This window comes from Spermophilus citellus (assembly GCF_964194105.1).
Source record: "Spermophilus citellus genome assembly, chromosome: 14".
Lineage (NCBI taxonomy): Eukaryota > Metazoa > Chordata > Mammalia > Rodentia > Sciuridae > Spermophilus > Spermophilus citellus.
The window spans coordinates 68,308,473-68,327,130 of NC_138194.1; the positions used below are offsets into that span (position 1 = coordinate 68,308,473).

General features: G+C 37.3%; 1 protein-coding gene across 6 annotated transcripts in view; it reads left to right on the forward strand.

Annotated features, from left to right (window-relative positions):
* Nucleotides 1–18,658, forward strand: part of VPS13B (vacuolar protein sorting 13 homolog B) — a 753,213-nt gene that overhangs the window by 650,703 nt on the left and 83,852 nt on the right. For all 6 annotated transcript variants that reach the window (XM_081265607.1, XM_081265606.1, XM_081265609.1 and 3 more), the window contains one exon: nucleotides 3,004–3,165. In XM_081265607.1, the coding sequence (XP_081121733.1) occupies nucleotides 3,004–3,165 (162 nt within the window). The remainder of the gene's footprint in view (nucleotides 1–3,003; nucleotides 3,166–18,658) is intronic.

The following is an 18,658-nucleotide window of genomic DNA, read 5'->3' on the forward strand; positions in this document are numbered from 1 at the left end:
TTTTTTTCTTTCTTTTTTCCTTTGTCTTTTACATGATGACTGTTTAGTGAAACTGAATTAAATGACTCAAAATGCCATTGTGAGTTTGCTTTATATTTCTGTCACATTCCCAGATTTGAACAAAATAGCATTTGAAGGGATTACTCAAAAATCAAGATTATATTCATATATCTTCCTTTATACAAAACAGTATCTCTGCTTAATTTCAAATGCCTGTACAATATGCCATGAAACTTAAATATGAATAAGTCAACTTTTAACTATAAACCCTAGTGAACATTCTCAAGCTCAGCATATATGATATCACAGCAAATGTGAATGAGCTCTTTTATAATACAGAATTTAAAACATTCCAAGACATACTTAAACTTATTGTAGTTATAATGAACTCCACAGATGAAGGAGCAGTAAAGAAATAGTTCCCTGAGGACTTTGAGTATTCTTTAAAAAAATGTAAACAACCCCCTTGTGTTCTTTAATTTACATTTTTTCCTAAAACCCTCATCATTTATTAAAGGTCAGTTTTTAAAGATGAGGGAAGTAATACAATTTTTTTCTACTCAAGCACCATCTGGTAACTTAACCTCTGTGTTGAGATTGATCCCAATTCATTATGAAAACTGAATTCTAATCTCAGGATGTGTAACTAAGTGAGAGATTGGAATCATATCCCTTCCTTAATGTTTGTACTCTTGGATGGAAAGGAGAGAAAAATGTTTATAAGGAGAGCAGTTTATGTTGATTATATAATACTAAATGGAAAAATCTCATCAAAACTAATTATACATTATGATTCCAGTTTGATTAGAGGTTTGTAGATAAATATATAAGATCAGATCAGATAGGATAGATTAGAACAGTAACCAGAATATTCAGAAGAGAAAAAAATTCCTTGAAGAAAATTCACTAAAATGTTAATAGCCTTATTGCTGATTGCAAAATTAAAGGTTTTTTTAAATTCATACTTTTTTGTCTTCTAATATGCTGAACATATAATTTAAAAAATTTAATCTATTTTTTGTATTTCCTAAGTGTCAATTGAGTACTTATGTATTAGACATTGTGCTGGGTACTAGCATTGAAGTTGTAAATAATACACATAGGGTTCCAGCTCTTTTATAGCATAGTCTAATTATGGAGACAATATTGAGCCCAGGATGGTGCAAATTAACAAGTGCTCTGAAAGGTGAATTAGAGTGTCATGTAGGTATAAAATAGAGAAACCTGGTCTGCTCAGGGGAGGATCTCAGAAGGCTCCTCTGAGGAAGTGACCTTTCAAGATAAACCTAAAAATTAGAAGCAAGTTAGTCAGGCAAGAGATAGGGGCAAAGAGATCCCAGCAGAGAGAAGGCAGTGAGGCAGAAAGCAGTTTGATATGTTGGATAAATTGAGAAGAGACCAGGGTAGTTTTGGGAAAATGGAAAAAAGACTGGTAGAGTTGGGGTGTCCTGAACAAGCATCATCAGCAAATGGGAAGTAGTTCAAGTTGCAGACAGAGAGCCATGGGCAGGGCCCATGAGTGAGACTGGATGTCTAAATCCTGGTAGCAGGCAAGTTTTGAACTCATAGCTAATGATCAAGAGCTACAACAGAGAACATTATGGTAGAAACAGGTTGCTTAAAAGTACTTTGGTCTCAGCCAGATTCTTTTTGTCACTAATGTGACTTTCAAGCAGGTTTGGTGAAAATAGATGGATGATAGAGAGCTTAGAAGTCCTCAAGGGCCACCAGAAGAATAAGGCTTATTGGGGCCTCTTCTCCAGCTGCAGGAACAGTGCCCTGCCACCTACTTCAGGGACTAGGTGTGGATTCTGTTTCCCAAAATGACTGTTCCTTGAAGGAAGTTCTAGGTATGGTCTCCAACCTTGCTGGTTCCAGATACATTCATCCTTGACTTCACACCACCCTGTTGCATAAATCACTGTGCTTCTGAATTCCAATCCCTTTGACTCTTCCTCACCTCAGTAAAGTGGTGAAGGGTGAAGCATGGCATTGTGGTGTTCATTAGAGCCACAGCCAGGAAATAGAGAGAAGCCAATTGGAGAAGCATCCGTTGCATAGTATCTCCCATCATCAGCAAATTGATAAGCTAATTATGATTTTTTCCTTATATTTTCAATTTACTTAACTATACTATTAGTTTACCAAAATATTTCCTGTTTTTTAAACCATACCCTAACCAGAATGATGAAAGTGTAATCACAGAAGTCCTCTATCACTGTGCCAGTGTTTTGCTGTAAAAGCAGCTGATGAAGCCCACATTTAGGTGAAAAAGAGGTGTCAACACAGGAACATTTATTACTAATTTGCTGAAACTTAGCAGATTAATGAAGAATATTAACTGATGAATATTAGCTGAGGTACTGGAAACTGTTTTTTCAACTAACATTATTTCTCTTGAAAACTACAATTTGGCTTAAACTGACTCTGGAGTTGATCTGTTTTGTGTGTTCAGCCTCTTAACAATAGGGAGAAAGTTATGGTTTTCTTTATGTCTCTCCCTGAACAGATTTACACACATATCCACCCTCCTGCTTCAGGGATCTGGGGATGTATTACCTAAATGATCCTTACTTTCTGTAGGGTACAAACTGTGGCTTTGCTAATTGGTCTTGATTGTTGAGTTTAGAAGGCTGGGGACATGGTAATTCTAGCCGCTAGTATACTTCTCAGAAACGTGCACTCCCCAGTCCAGCACTCTTTGTAGCATGTTAATACATTTTGAGAAATGTTAAAAGGGATCTCATTGTTCTTTTACTCTTCTGTGTGTATGATTTATTTTGTAGGAATATAAATCAAAACACATTCTTGGAACATTTATGATCTCTTTAAGATTTTTGTGTGTGTGCTTATCCTGGAAGTATAGAATATTTTGTATACCAGAGCTAATGACAACAGATCCTTAGGGTTTCTGTGTTATAACAATGGCCACTGGGCAGACAGCTGCCAAACATCTTGCAATTAATCTGATACACGTTGGCTTTCATATTCTTTTTCTTTCAGAACAAATGCCCTGAGGTAGAGGAGTTGGTCTTCAGCCATTTTGTGATCTGTAATGACACACAGGAGACACTGCGGTTTGGCCAGGTGGATACTGACGAAAATATTCTGCTGGCGAGTCTCCACAGTCACCAGTACAGCTGGCGCTCTCACAAATCCCCACAGGTATTTGAGAAACAGCCTTACAAACACAGCAACTGTTAAGGCTGAAGATTCATTTATTTTGCATTTGTGTGCCTGTGTCTAGCTATTTCCTTGTTTAGCTCTCCCAAAGAACCACACAGGTTATCTACATCTGATGGAAACCCAGAATGTTTAGAGGTAGGGCCTAGTATATCCTAGTACAGGCTTCTCCTGGAATGGAGCATTTTCCTGTTGAGCAAGGGTACTGATGGGGCAGCAGGGTTGTAGTGGTTAAAAGATGGGACTGTAGAGCCAAAGCATGTGGGTCTGCATCCTGGCTCTGCAGAACCTTGCTCTGTTTTCTCTGCTTCATTTACTTATACGTAGAATGGAAATAAAAAACAATACCTGTTCCAGAGTGTTGTGAGGACTAAATAGCTAATATGTAAAGCACTAGACTAGGGTTTGGTATACAGTAAGCATTATATGTTGAGCACTATCATTCATTCATTTATTCAGATTTTTTCTGTGTGCTTACTCTATACCAGGCACATGCTAGGCACTGGGTATACAAAGACATGGAAGTCACAGTCTGTGCTCTCTAAGGACAGCTCAAAATCTGTATGCGGTGAGCACAATGACAAACTGCCCAAGGGAGCACCAAGAAGAGACATATCAAAGGATGCCTGTTTTCCAATAGTATAATTCCATTTTCCTGTCACTTTAGATGGGAATAATTAGAGACGTGCCCTACAGGGATAATACAAGGATAAATTAAATATAAAATTGTGGTCTTAAATGAGTAAAAGAAATCCTAAGAAGTACTCTGAAGAATAATGTATTTCTAAAACTCTGAGTAATAACTGTCTGCTTATGATTAAAAGAAAGTCATTAGATTAGAGAACAAGTTTCCCATCTGGTCTATAGGCAAGCTTCAGAATGTTATACCCTCAGGCTACGTCTTTATTTTTCCCCCAGTAGCTAGATTCTGATTTCTTGTTTCATTCATCAGATTGCCACACTGTTATAAAATTTAGAGAAGTAGATATACGGTAATATTTCTTATTTAAATATATTTAATTCAAATTGATCTGACAGGACATTAAAACTATATAAATCTTTTTTAACAAAAGTTCTTGCAAGAACGTGTCACAAAATATGATAGTGCACTCATATTTTCAGGGTGGTCACATGCCTTTTTTTTTTCTAATTTTTCTTCTTGAGAAATGTCCATGTTAGAGAGTTTTTAAGTTGTTTGCCTCTTGGAACATAGCTAAAGGACATTGTGTTTATTTCAAAATTAAGCTTCTTTTTGTTATTTTTTCCTATTGATTGCAAAAGTGAAAGAACACAGTTGGGGAGGAAAATCCACACGTCTATAATCCCCTATTACACTTCCTGTATAGCCTTTTAGATCTAATAAAGATTTCCATGGTAATTGCATTCCCAGCAATTAACTATCAGGAAAGAAGCCTCTGAGGAGCTGCAGTAATGTGTGACTGTACACCATACCTGTAGCCACTTTGCCCGTGTACACACAGCTAACTGCAGGCCTTAGCCAACAGAAACCAAAGCAGAAGAAACTTAACCTTGCTCATGGCCATGTGAAGATGCATAACTAGCATTGCCCTCCATGACCCTCAAGATTCCCTGGACACTGGATCCAGGACGGAAAGGATGATCACAAGAACAGCTGACTTGGGATTGTGGAGACATACAGTTTCTGGGTGGGGAGAAGTCAGTGGGTGAAAAAAATGAACAATCACTGTCAGCCACTATATCTTTCATATTCATGCCCTTTTCCACATTTTCAAGACTTTTGTATTTATTCCTGGTTTTCACAATATTCCTGTTTTTTTGTATTATTTATTACACATATTTTTAGACAAGAAGACATATCTCTTGATTCTCCATATACCTGGTGTCATTTCCACAGCATTGTCTCATTCCCCAGGGTTTGGACAGCATGATTCATGTGTTAGCAAATCTTAGGGTTTAAGATAAGGGCTGAGCAATCTGATAGAATAGACTATGCAAGTCTAAAGCTAGACTGAAACAGGATTCTTAGTCCAAGTAAATATTTAACTGTATTACCAAAACTGCATTACTTGCAAAGTCTTAGTTGTATTACCAAAAACAATAAGAACCTTTTTTTTAAATACATTTTTTAGATGTTGATGGACCTTTATTTATTCATTTATTTATATGTTGTGCTGAGAAATGAACTTAGTACCTCACACATGCTAAGCAAGCACTCTATCACTGAGCCACAACCCCAGCCCAACAATAAGAACCTTTTAATGACAAATAGGAAACATAGACAGTATAAGTTAAACTTTTGTTTTTCTTTTGAAGTTGTAACTGCATACTCCATATTCAAATTTTTGAGATGAGCTTCAGTCACTATAATTCTCTTTCAGTTGAAATTAAATTTACAGAAAACTACTAACTGTGTGTGCTGAAGTAAGTGTATTTTAAGAACCTCTGAAGCCAGCAGTCTTAATAGGCCCAGAGGGTCTTCATGGAATTCCTTACATTCACAGTTGCAACTTCTGCTTGTTCTAATGAGAGGTTATATCTGAGGATCAGAAAAACTAGCCACTTAGCTTCAAACTGCACCTGGAGCTAGTCAGAGATGCACAAGTGAGCAAAATGTTCCTTTTTCCAGACTCCTAGTCATATCTTGCATTGCCCAGCAAGCTTGGTTTTAGGAACATTTGTGTCTGAATGTTTATGCTGCCTTGGGTGTTAGTCAATTCATAGTCTCAGGGAGAATTTCTAAAGTTCATAGAACTTAACTCCACTAAACAATGTAGCTTATATTGCAGAGATCAAGAAAGTGGCAATGACACCTGGAAAGGTTTCAAAGAGGTCAAGATATCTTAGAACCACACAGGAGGTTGCTAACAACATTAAGTCCCAGTAGGGTGGGAAGAAACATGGACACAACCAATTCCAGAAACCCGAAGCTGAGAAACCTTTTAGAATTGAGAAGTCATAAACTCTCCTTATAGTTTCTAACACATGCTTTGAGGCAGAGTCACTTAAAATGCTGGATATCCCACAACAATTTCCTGCCTAAATAAACAAAGGAAGAACAAAACTATTTCCTAGGGAATAATTGACCATGTTCAGCTGCACAGAATCATAGATGCCGCCACAAAGGGCCCTTAAACATCCCAGTTCAGTAGACTTCAGATCAGGTTGAATGAAAACAACCAGGCAAGGGTTTGTCTTCAAAGAAGTGCTTTGCATTGTGCAGAGCTGAACTTAAGCACTGAAGTGAGTTTATGGAATCTCTTCCCACAATATGAGCAGTGTATGCAGCAGAGTTGAGGGAAGCTTTGCTTAATTTAGCCAAACTGGATACAATGGCACCTTCACCAACTAGTAGGGTTTGTGTATAGGCTGCTACAATTAGCCTTTTCTGGCTGATAGAGAACACTGTTGGTTGACAAAACTGTGGGGGATAGGAATGTCTCTGCTTTGTGTGTAAGGATTTACATATGCTTTTTGTCCTCAAATATACATGCTTTCTGAATTATGCACATATTTTCCAGAATTGCAGAATTCCAGTTACCAATGACTTAATTTTAGTAATTAAATCATCCAATAGGTGGAAATAGGCTCTAGCTACATCTATAGAAAGTAATAAAAATATTTCTCCAAAATTAATATTAAAAAGCAGCTTTATAAGTTGATGAAAACAGCAAATTTAAAAATGCAAATGTAACAAGGTAAGAATTAATTTTGATGAGCAGCAGAGCATCTTAGGAAAATACTTTAAACAGACATAATAAGAGAAATATAAATCCTACATTGCTTTAAGCAGAGATTGGCAAGCATTTTCTTTAGACAGCCAGAAAGTGAATATTTTAAGTTTAAAAGTCTTACAGTCTCCATCACAGAGCTACTCAACTCTGCAAGCATCCACAGGGTGATGCATAAGTGAATGAATGTGGCTGTGTTCCAATGGAAGTTGGTTGTGGACAAAGTCAATTTTTAATTTCATATTATTTTCATACATTATGAAATCTTTTGATTTTTTTTCAGCCCTTAAAAATGTAAAAACCGGGGCTGGGGTTATAGCTTAGTGGTAGAGCACAAGCCTGGCATGTGTGAGGCACTGGATTCGATCCTCAGCACCATATAAAAATAAATAAATAAGATGGAGGTATGTGTCCATCTACAGCCCCCTCCCCAAATTTTTTTAAATGTAAAAACCATTCTTGGCACACATGCCGCCAAATTTGGCCCAAGTATGCCAATCTTTGTTTTCAGGTCTCTCAGTTGATAAAATTCAATAGATGAAAGATTTGATTTAAAGTTGTTTTCATTCTGACCTAAATGCTATTCCTCACTTAAAAGTTTGGTAATTAGTTTCAGAAACTGAGACAGATAATAGTTTAAATCTCTTAATATATATGTATATGTGTGTGTTAATATAAATATAAAATATTTTCAATATTTTTCATATTAACTGTAAAATATTTTTGTGTTTTATCTGTTCCGGGTCTAATCAGCAGATAAACAGAAAGCTCTCTTTCTTTTTTTGAATGGAAAAATATTTTAAAGTGACATCTATCTAAAAAAGAAAGCAACAGGTTTTGAGTATAGGCCTATCTTATGGTGATTCCAGCCACTTGGCAATTTTATTAACTAGACTGCAATTTATGTTCAGTTACCACTCTTTCCAAATCCATTCATGTAATTCATGTATGCACATGAATCTCAAGAAAGAGATAAATTGTTGTCACCATCACAATTTAAAAACTTTTAAAAAGTAGACTAAAGGATGAGGAAAGTCTGTGTTAGCAGAACTGATACATTTTTCAAGCATTCTCATGTGCCTATATACCTGTTAGTTTGTTTGAAAAGGGCCAATGAATTGACACATACTGAATATGCAAAAGGACTTGGTACTTCCTTTTTAGAAAGCAATTGTGTGAGAAGTTTCGGAGATTTAAAAATGATTATAGATTTTAACCCAGTCAGTCTCCTACTAGTAATCTATCCTCAGAAAAAATGTACAAAGAACTCAAAAAATTAAACAATAAGATAACAAATAACCCAATCAACAAATGGGCCAAGGACCTGAACAGACACTTCTCAGAGGAGGACATACAATCAATCAACAAGTACATGAAAAAATGCTCACCATCTGTAGCAATCAGAGAAATGCAAATCAAAACCACCCTAAGATACCATCTCACTCCAGTAAGATTGGCAGCTATTATGAAGTCAAACAACAATAAGTGTTGGCGGGGATGTGGGGAAAAGGGTACACTTGTACACTGCTGGTGGGGCTGCAAAATGGTGAGGCCAATTTGGAAAGCAGTATGGAGATTCCTGGGAAAGCTGGGAATGGATCCACCATTTGACCCAGCTATCTCCCTTCTCGGACTATTCCCTGAGGACCTTAAAAGAGCGCACTATAGGGATACGGCTGCATCAATGATTATAGCGGCACAATTCACAATAGCTGGACTGTGGAACCAACCTAGATGCCCCTCAATGGATGAATGGATAAAAAAAATGTGGCATCTATACACAATGGAGTATTATGCAGCACTAAGAAATGACAAAATCTTAGAATTTGCAGGGAAATGGATGGCATTAGAACAGATTATGCTAAGCAAAGCTAGCCAAGCCCTAAAAAACAAATGCCAAATGTCTGCTTTGATATAAAGAGAGCAACTAAGAACAGAACAGGAAGGAAGAGCATGAGGAAAAGACTACAGTAAACAAAGACTAATGGGGGGAGAGAAACGGAGAGAGAAGGGAAAGCATACGGAAATGGTAGGAGACCTTCAATGATACATAAAATTATAAGAGGTCATGAGGGGCAAGGGGGAGGGGGGAAAAAGGGGGAGAGAATTGAACAACAGCAGGGGAGGTAGAGAGGGAAGATGGGAGGGGAGGGGAGGGGAGGGGAGGGGAGGGGAGGGGGGATAGGAAAGGTAGCAGAATACAACAGTCACTAATATGGCATTATGTAAAAATGTGAATATGTAACAGATGTGATTCTGCAATCTGTATTTGGGGTGAAAATGGGAGTTCAAAACACAATTTGAGTCAAATGTATGAAAGATGATATATCATGAGCTATGTAATGCTTTAAATAGTCAATAAAAAAAAAACATAGAGCACATCTTTTCGCTGATATGTGGAAGCTAACCCACAATATAGGGTAGAAGGGAAGAATAGATATTCAGTAGATTAGACAAAGGGGAATGAAGGGAAGGGTAGGGGGATAGGAAAAGGAAAGAGAATGGAATGAATCTGAAATTATTTTCTATATACTTATATGAATACACCACATTGAATCCCTCCATCATGTACATCCATAAGAATGGGGTCCTAACTGGAATAAGATACATTCCATGCTGGTACAATTATATAAAAATGAATTCTGCTGTCATGTATAACTAAAAAAGCAATAAATAAGAAATAAAAAGATAAAATTCAATCTAATTCATTTATTTACAAAAAAGTTTATCACAATTTTTTATAGTAGAAAAATTTTAAATACCAAAATATCCACTCTTAAGGAAATAAGTAAAATCTTATAAGTCTATAAAGTGATCTATTATGGGACCTTTCAATTTCTAGAAAGGGGAAACAATGCCCTATCATATAAATCAAAAAAGCAGACTATGAAGTTCTGTATATACAATTTGATCTTCACAACGTAAAAGCAAATGCACAAATTCACAATAGCTAGACTATGGAACCAACCTAGGTGTCCCTCAATAGATGAATGGATAAAGAAAATGTGGTATATATATACTCAATGGAATATTCAGCTTTAAAGAAGAGTGAAATTATGGCATTTGCCAGTAAACGGTTGGAGTTGGAGAATATCGTGCTAAGCGAAATAAGCCAATCCCACAAAACCAAAGGCCCAATGTTTTCTTTAATATGCGGATGCTAATTCACAATGGGGGGGGCACTTGGGAAGAATAGCATTACCTTAGATTAGGTAGAGGGAAGTGATGGGAGAGGAGGGGAGGGGATATGGGAATAGGAAAGAGAGTAGAAGGAAATAAACATTGTTACTATATGTATATATGTGACTACATGACCAATATGATTCTGCAACATGTACACTCAGAAAAATGAGAAATTATATCCCATCTATGTATGATATATCAAAGTACATAAGTTCATTCTACTGTCATGTATAACTAATTAAGACAAATTTAAAAAAAAACAGCAAATGCACAGAAAAATACTGGAAAGAGATGTTAGAATATTATCCATGGTTTCCTCTGTGTGGTGGATTAAGGTGATATTTTTCAATTTTATAACATTTTCAACATTTTAATAATGAGTGTACACAAATTATTAAATCAAAAAAATGTTAAAACCTCTAAAAAAAATTACATACAGTTGGGTGCAGTGGCACACACTTATAATCCGAGCAGTTCAGGAGGCTGAGGCAGTAAGATAAAGCCAGCCCCAGCAACTTAGTGAGGCCCTAAGCAACTCAGCAAGACCCTTTCTCTAAATAAAATATAAAAAAGGGCTGGGGATGTTGCTCAGTGGTTAAGTGCCCCTGGATTCAATCCCTGGTACCCCCCCACCCCCCAAAAAAAATACAAACTAAAAGACAAGAATTTGAGATGTTAACAAAAAATAGTGGCAAGTATAATGATACATCAATAATGGTTATTTTTATTATTTCTTATATGAACGATTGCAGCAGTTTTTCTCAGTTACATTGTTTTTTTTTTTTTTTAAATTTGTAGTTGAAAGACAGACATACTGCCTTTATTTTGTTTGTTTACTTTTATATGGTGCTGAGGATTGAACCCAGAGCCTCACACTGCTAGGCAAGTGCTCTACCACTGAGCTACAACACTAGCCCCTGAGTTTCTTTCTTAATTACAGTTTTGCCTACTGCAAGTAATTTTCCTAAATACTTTGATTATTATTCTTCCCTGTCGGAAAATCTTCACAGGCTTCCTCACAAATATTAGGTAATATCTTGATCTCTGGTGTCCAGAGCCTAGCTCAGTCTCCTCACAGGCCTTCCTGTGATTTCTCTCTAGCAGCATTTTAAAGCTTACTTCCCTCCCATTCATTTCTAAATTAGTAAATTTTAGTTTATTATGATCCATTATGTGAATTAAGTATGTATTCTTCTAAGTAATGTACTGCCTATTGAGGGAGCCAGAAAAGTCATTATCAACATGATCAGTGTCTATTAGGATATCAGTGCAGCAGTTCAGGAGAAGGAGAAATGCTGGGTGGTTAATTAAAACACTAGCCATAGGAGGGGAAAAAAACAGAATCAGGAAGTAAAATCATTTACATCTGGACTCAGACAAAGTCTTACTTGGAATGTAAGAATGCTCCCAAATATGACAAGAGGATGAGAATCGGTCAACGCTTCCTATAAGAAAGGATACTGGTATTAAATTTAATGTTTAAATAAAAGGTAGATAGGCCACTGAAGTGAGAGCAGAGGTGTGGTATTCCAGATAAATGAACCAACAGTGTGAAAGTGACCGAGGCATGGAACAACATGGTATGGTAGGAAAACCTGACTAATTTGGCTACAGTGTACAGGACGTGCATGGGACTGCAAGATGGGGAAAAGGCAAAGGTGAGCCACAGTAGGCAGTTTTAATGCCAACTTGAGGCTGTGATAGTCTGTATACCTAGAGAGATCTAACTAGCCTTCCACAGAGGTGGGGTTTAAAGGATGAGTATAAATTGGCCCAGTGGACAACAGTGGAGCCAGCACACCAAGCAGAACCAGAATATATATCAATATAGACATACATACACACAAAGACAGACAGTATGTCACATAGTTAAAGAAATTCAGGATTTCTTCAGTGTAACTGAAGCATCAAAACATGTCATGCCATGCTGAAGAAATATATACTGCTATCCTGGCTCTTAGGGCAGTAGTGGTGGGAAGCCCTGACTTTGTAGGTTTTGCCTTTTCATGATGAAATAATCCCATCATAGCTGATTTCAAGCTACCAATTGTTTAAAACCAGCTTACAGAATTCCTGAATAGTTAATGACTGGTTTTCTCAAGCAAGTAAGAGCCAAATCCAACACACCACTGTTCATAGGAGTTGGGTTCTGAAAAGTCTGGCAGTCCATTTTGAGGTGGTATCCTTCTATGTGATGGGCAAGAGGAATGCCAGGATCACAATTGCATTTCAGGAAGATGCTTTCTGGTATAGGAGGAAGAGGGTGTAGAGGACACTGAGAACACAGAGTAGATTGAGCACTGCTGCATAGTCTAGGAGGGAGAGAGATGAGAGTGTCTGAATTAAGACAAAGAAGGAGGCATAAATTGGTGTAAATGCCTAAGAAAAAGGTTTTTTATGAATAATAGCCATAAATTCTATCTGAGGGCTCTGAGCACTAAAAAAAAGAGGAGTCAGATTGTGGAAGAGAGCCCAAATGTGGAGCAAGTCGCCTGCAGAGTGTATTCCCCATTTTTTGTACCTTTTTGCCTTTTTGGCAAGTATAGTCATGACAGTGTAGGGTGGCATATCATCTTCATGGCCTATGGTGCTAGGGGGAAAGTCCAGGCAACCAAGGCTGCTAGAGAGTAAAGAAAAATTCCTGAAAGGAGAAAGTCATGAAATGAGAACATGATGTTTAAATGTGGCCCAGCTCCTTGGCTATGAGATGAGGGTGATTTGCACTCAGGGCTCAAAGATCTGAACTCATTTGAGCTGCCACTCACCCAGGTGTGAGAATTTTCCATCTGAATCTAAGTAAATTAATTACCTTGTAAATCAAAAACATTAGTGCTCTTTGAAGCAGTCACAAGAGAATCCAGAATCTCGACAACCTAAAATTTATAGTGTTTATGATATGACTCTGAATTACTTAATGGATTAGAGTCAGAAGAAAAAATGTCACTCAATTTCAAAGAAAAGACAATTAATAGATGCTAACCCCAAGATGTTTCAGGTGTTGACATTATCATTAAAGCAGCTATGAAATGTGAAGGAATTTTTTTATATATGACAGCAGAATGCATTATAATTCTCATTACATATATAGAGCACAATTTTTCATATCTCTGGTTTTATACAAAGTATATTCACACCAATTCATGTCTTCATACCTGAACTTTGGATAATAATGATCAACGTGAAGGAATTTTATAGGTGTAATTAATGTCCTAAATTAGTTGACCTTTAGTTAATCAAAAGGGAGATAATCCTGATGGACTTAAGGTATTCAGATAAAAGCCTTAAAAAGAGGGATTGGAACTGTATGTATGATAGAGAGACATACACTTCTGCTGACCCTGAAGAAGTAAAATGCCCTGTTTTGATGGCCTTTGAAGAGGGACATGGGGCAGGGAGCTGTGGGAAGCCTCCAGAACCTGAAAGTGTCTACCAGCACCAGCCAGTATGAAGTTGAGATCCTCTTCATATAGCTCCAAGGAATGAATTCTGCCAACAACTGGAACAAGCTTATAAGTCGATTCTTCCTGGTTCCAGCATGAAGATAAGAATGCAGCCCAAATGACATCTCATTTTCAATCTTATGAGACTTTGAACTGAGGACCCAGCTCAAGCCATGCCTATACCCCTGACCCACAGACACTGTGAGAAACTAAATGTGTGTTGGTTTAAGCTACTAAATTTGTGGTGATTTGTCACTCAGTAATAGAAATATAACATGTCAAAAGGAAAAAGTCAGTGAACTTGAAAATGTCAATAGAAATTGTCCAGTCTAAAGGAAAAAGAGAAAAATGATTCAAACAGAATAAATAGAACCCCACGGATCTCTGGAAAAATGTCAAAATGTTTAAGATATGAGAAGTAGCAATTCCAGAATGAAAAAGGGAAAAAATGAGGCAAAATATTAAATAATCCCAGAAAACTTCTTAAATTTTATGAAAGGTAGAAATTTGTAGACCAAAGAAGCTCTGGAAAAGCTGGGTGCACACCCATAATCCTGGCCATTTGGGAGGCTGAGATAGAGGAATGGTGAGCTCGAGGCAAGCCTGGGCAATATAAGCAAGACCTCATCTCAAAAAAATAAAAAATAAATCAGAAAAACTCCAGAGAGGGTCAATTCAAAGAAATTCATATCCAGGTCCATCATAATGAAACTGCTAGAAACTAGATGAAGAGAATATTTTGAAAGCAGCCAGAGAGAAATGACACTAGCTAAGGAAACCACAAATCATATTGCTGTGGATTTCTCTCAATAAGAAATGAAAAGAATATAAAATAACATCTTTAAGGTGCTGAGAAAAGGTTTAGATTGGCAGAAGTGTGTTTGGAAGTGATTTGGGAGGTTAAAATAACCAGGCTTTGATTATTGGTTATGGAAGAAGAGGGTCTGGTTTGACTCTGAGGCTTCAATATTAGATGACAAGTCGGTAATATTGCTGTTTACCAAGGCAGGGAATTGAGGAGTGTTTTAAAAACAGAGAATGATACATGTTATGAGCACACAATAGAATAATCTTAAAACCATTTTTGAAGCCATAAATACTTGCATTTCATTCCAAGTTGTGTGAGATTGGACAGGTTCTTAATTTCCTGGAGCTTCAGTTTTCTCTTCTGCAAAATTAAGAGATTATTGTCAAGATTCCATGAAAACCATTTATGAGGTATGCAGTAAAGAACCCCACTCTATATAAACCAACTTTGCTTTTTTCCCTTTTCTCTATCTAGACATCCAAATAGATGTGGAAAATAGATAAATTAAATGTAAGAGTCTGGAGCTCAAAAAAATAGTCTGGCCTGGAGATATAAACTTAGCCAGTCATCAGTGCCTAGGCAGCAGTAGGATTAGGTAGACTGTACCAAAAGAAGAGGCCCCTGTTAGTTATCTGGTGCTTCGGAACAATCTACAAATTGTTATGCTACAAATGTAGCATAACCACTCCAGAGGCTCCCGTTCATTAAAGAAGATAGTATACATATAGCATTTGCTGATCCATAGAAATTCTAAAATCCAAGCAGATAAATGTTGGAATTTTCTTGTTTAGTACTTAATAGTACTCCTGCTAGGGGATAATTCTTTGTGGCTTATGGCTTTCGTCTCTAGGGTTTAGCCTCTTTTCATTTCCCATGAAAAGTAGCCTTTCCTTATACCTCGTAGTTTTCTGAACCTGCTTTTCACTGGCAGAATTTTGAAGGTTCAAAGACCTCTTCATTTTGTATTTTTATCAATATGATTCTAGGTTTACTATATTAGACAAAATCATATCCATAGATCTCTTCAAGATAAGCTTTTCTCTAAACTGTAAGATTCTGCCGACACTTCTGTGGGACATTACCCATCACTATCTGAGAACCCCCAGGCATAAGGTTAGATCTCTCTATGGTCATAACAAAGGATTTTATAAGAACATTCTTTGTCTTATCTCTAGACCCAACTATCCTGATCACATCCTAGATTTCATTCTAAATTGCCTGGAAACCATTTCTTGATTTTAGTATCCTTTGCCATGTAATAAAGCTGTGCTTTTTATTTAAGTCTTTCATTAAGCTTGTATCTCCCCTCTCTGAATTTAATATAATCATCGGGTAGAAAGAAGCCACAAGGCACATCAGCTCTACCAAAGAAATTTCCTTAGCTAGATCATATGGTTTATTAGGCACATTTTCTATTTTCCAATTTACTGCAGGTGATAAGTTGCTAAACTTTCTGCCACTACAGAGGGAGGACTCCCTTTCCACCCATTTCCAATAGTGTTTTCTTTACTTCTTACTGCAGCCTCCTTTGAGGCCATCAGTTTTCTAATAATAATCTCTTTGAAGCCTATTCACTAAATAGTCTCTTCAGTTTTTTTCTCATTTTCCTTCCCTGAAGCCTTTCCTACATTGTAGATCTTTGTTTTAATAGTACCCCATTTATGGGCTGGGATTGTGGCTCAGCCGTAGAGTGCTTGCCTAGCACGTGTGAGGCCCTGGGTTCGATCCTCAGCACCACATAAAAATAAAATAAAGATATTGTGTCCAACTACAACTAAAAAAAAATATTTAAAAAATAGTACCCCATTTACCGATACCACAGTCTGTATTAGTCACCTATTATTGTGTAACAAATCACCCCAAAACTTGAGTAGCTAAATCAATAAATATTTATACCTCAAAGTTGTGTTAGTCAGGAATTTTAGGAGTTGTGCACTGAGTGGTTCCAGCCCAGAGTCTCTGGTAGAGTTGCATTAAAGACTTCAGCTAGACCTGCAGTCATCTGAAGACTTGACTGGGCTGGAACATCCACTTCCAAAGTAGCACACTTACATGACTCTTGGTAGGAGGCCTCAGCTCCTCACTGCAAGGATCTCTACATAGAGTTGCTTGATTTTTCTTGTGATGTGGCTGCTGGCTTCCTCCAGATCAAGTGATCCATGGTCTCATATGAACAAGGCAGAAGCCTCATTGTCTCTTATGTCTCAGCCTTAGAAGTCATTCTCTATCATTTTCAGTGTCCTAGTGATGTAAGTTAGGCCTCCTCAATATGGAGTGCACTAAAAGAAACATGGGCAGAGATCATTGGAGCTATTTGGGAGATAAGACTACATAAAGAACAATAGTAGAATTTGGAGGTTAGGCTGAGGGATGGGGAGTGTTGAGAGAGAGAATAAGAGTATGAGGAAAATGGAGATAGTAAGAAAACCAGCACATACTGGTTTTTTAAAAGTATAGAAAGGAAAATAGCTAATAGGATAGAATTATCAGTGTTGTCAGATGCCACAAGGAGATTGAGTGATGTAAAAACTGAAATGAGGAGACTTGTATTTGACAATTGGGACATCATTGATGGCTTAAGGAAAGCTCTTTCAGTGGAGAGAGTGAGGTAGAAACCAGATTAAGGTTGAGAAATGAATGGGAAGTGAGAAAGTGGACAGGAAACTTTAGTTGAATATTAGTTGTAGAATGCTACAGAGCCAAAGTTGGGGGGTGGCATTACATGGAAGAAATTTAGGCATGTTAATGTGAGAACAAATAAATAGCATAGAGATTGATGATGCAGAACAGAAAAAAAAAATGGTTAATGGCATAAGGCCGTACAAGGGGAGAAGAGGAAAGAATTCAGTCCACAGAAGGAAGGATTAATCTTGGCTAGGAAGCAGTTCATGCCACATATCTATTGCTGCTTAATAAGCCACGCAAAACTCAGTGGCTTAAAACCCATTTATCAGTTTATAAGACTGTTGGCTAGAAATCCTGGTGCACTAAAGAGGTTCTTTTGCTGGTCTATCCTGAGCTTATTCAGGAGGCTACAGTCAGGTGGTAGGTCAGTTAGGGCTGCATGGTGTAAGATGGCCTGGGCGTCATACTTGGTAGTTGGCAAGCTGTTGGCCAGGTGCCTTGGTTCTTCTCCAAGAACCTCTTGAGCAAGCTAGCCCAACATCTTCACTTGGTAAAATTATCCCAGGAGAACAAGAATAGAATAGCCTCTCGCACCTAGGCTCAGAACTCACATGTTGACATTCTGCCACATTCTGTTGGACAGAGCAAGTCACAGGTTAGGCCAGATCCACAGAATAGAGCTAGATCCTCAGAGATGCCAAAGAAGATCTGTGGCCACTGACAATTTACCACAAGAGACTCCTCCTACTCTGAGACAGGAGGGGAAAAAAATGGGGATGGTGTGAATGTAAATGAGGTTGTTGTGGGTGTTTACTGAGAATGCAAGGGGAAAAAAGGAGTAGGCTTTAATAAAACAGTGTTTCTACAAAATCTATTCCTGTATCTTGCTTACAATAAGCACTCAATGTTCACTGAATAGATAAATGTTGTGCTTTCTCGTACCTTTTCTAATATTTCTCAAGAACATAGACTTAAAATTTTAATTATTTTAACTAAGAAAATTACAAACACTATTTTTTGCATCATATAGTATGTACATCCGTACACAAAAAGAGGCACTAACTTCAACATGGATACCTCTGTATCCTCTCAATGCACTTGGACTCTTCTGAGAACAGCTCCTGGTGCTCTCTGTGGCCTCTAGCAAAATCTTATAAAATAGGAAAATGCTACAGATTGCTATTAGCAATTTACTTCAGATGGTACCAGCTTTCAGCCCCACATGCATGTCCAACTTCTCACTCTTTTGTTTAAATCTTTTATGTTTATTTTATCTGAATTCGTATTTTTTATCATAAATGAACAGTATATAATATAATAACTAAATATTACGCATTTAAAGTAGATGTCATTGCAAACTAAATTTGCCACATATTGTCTTTTTCCCTACTCATGGAAATCATTTCCCAGAAGTCTGCAGTATCACCCTTGTTGTTGTATAGGGCACAGCTGTCTGCAACTAGCAATTCCATTTGGGGAGGAAGGATTTTATGCCTTTGCTCCCCAGTGGCAGTAACAAGCTTCTTTTTCTTTGTGCTGACATTAAGATAGCTAAAATCAACAGTGAGGTAAACACTTCTTGGGACCATCTGGCAAGGATTTTAATCCAAAATATTCTGTAAACACTAACTCCATTTGAGTACCCGGAACTACCGTCCATTCGCCATCAGTTGCATTTTTATTTCAGTTTTAAGCAGTAATCAAACCAG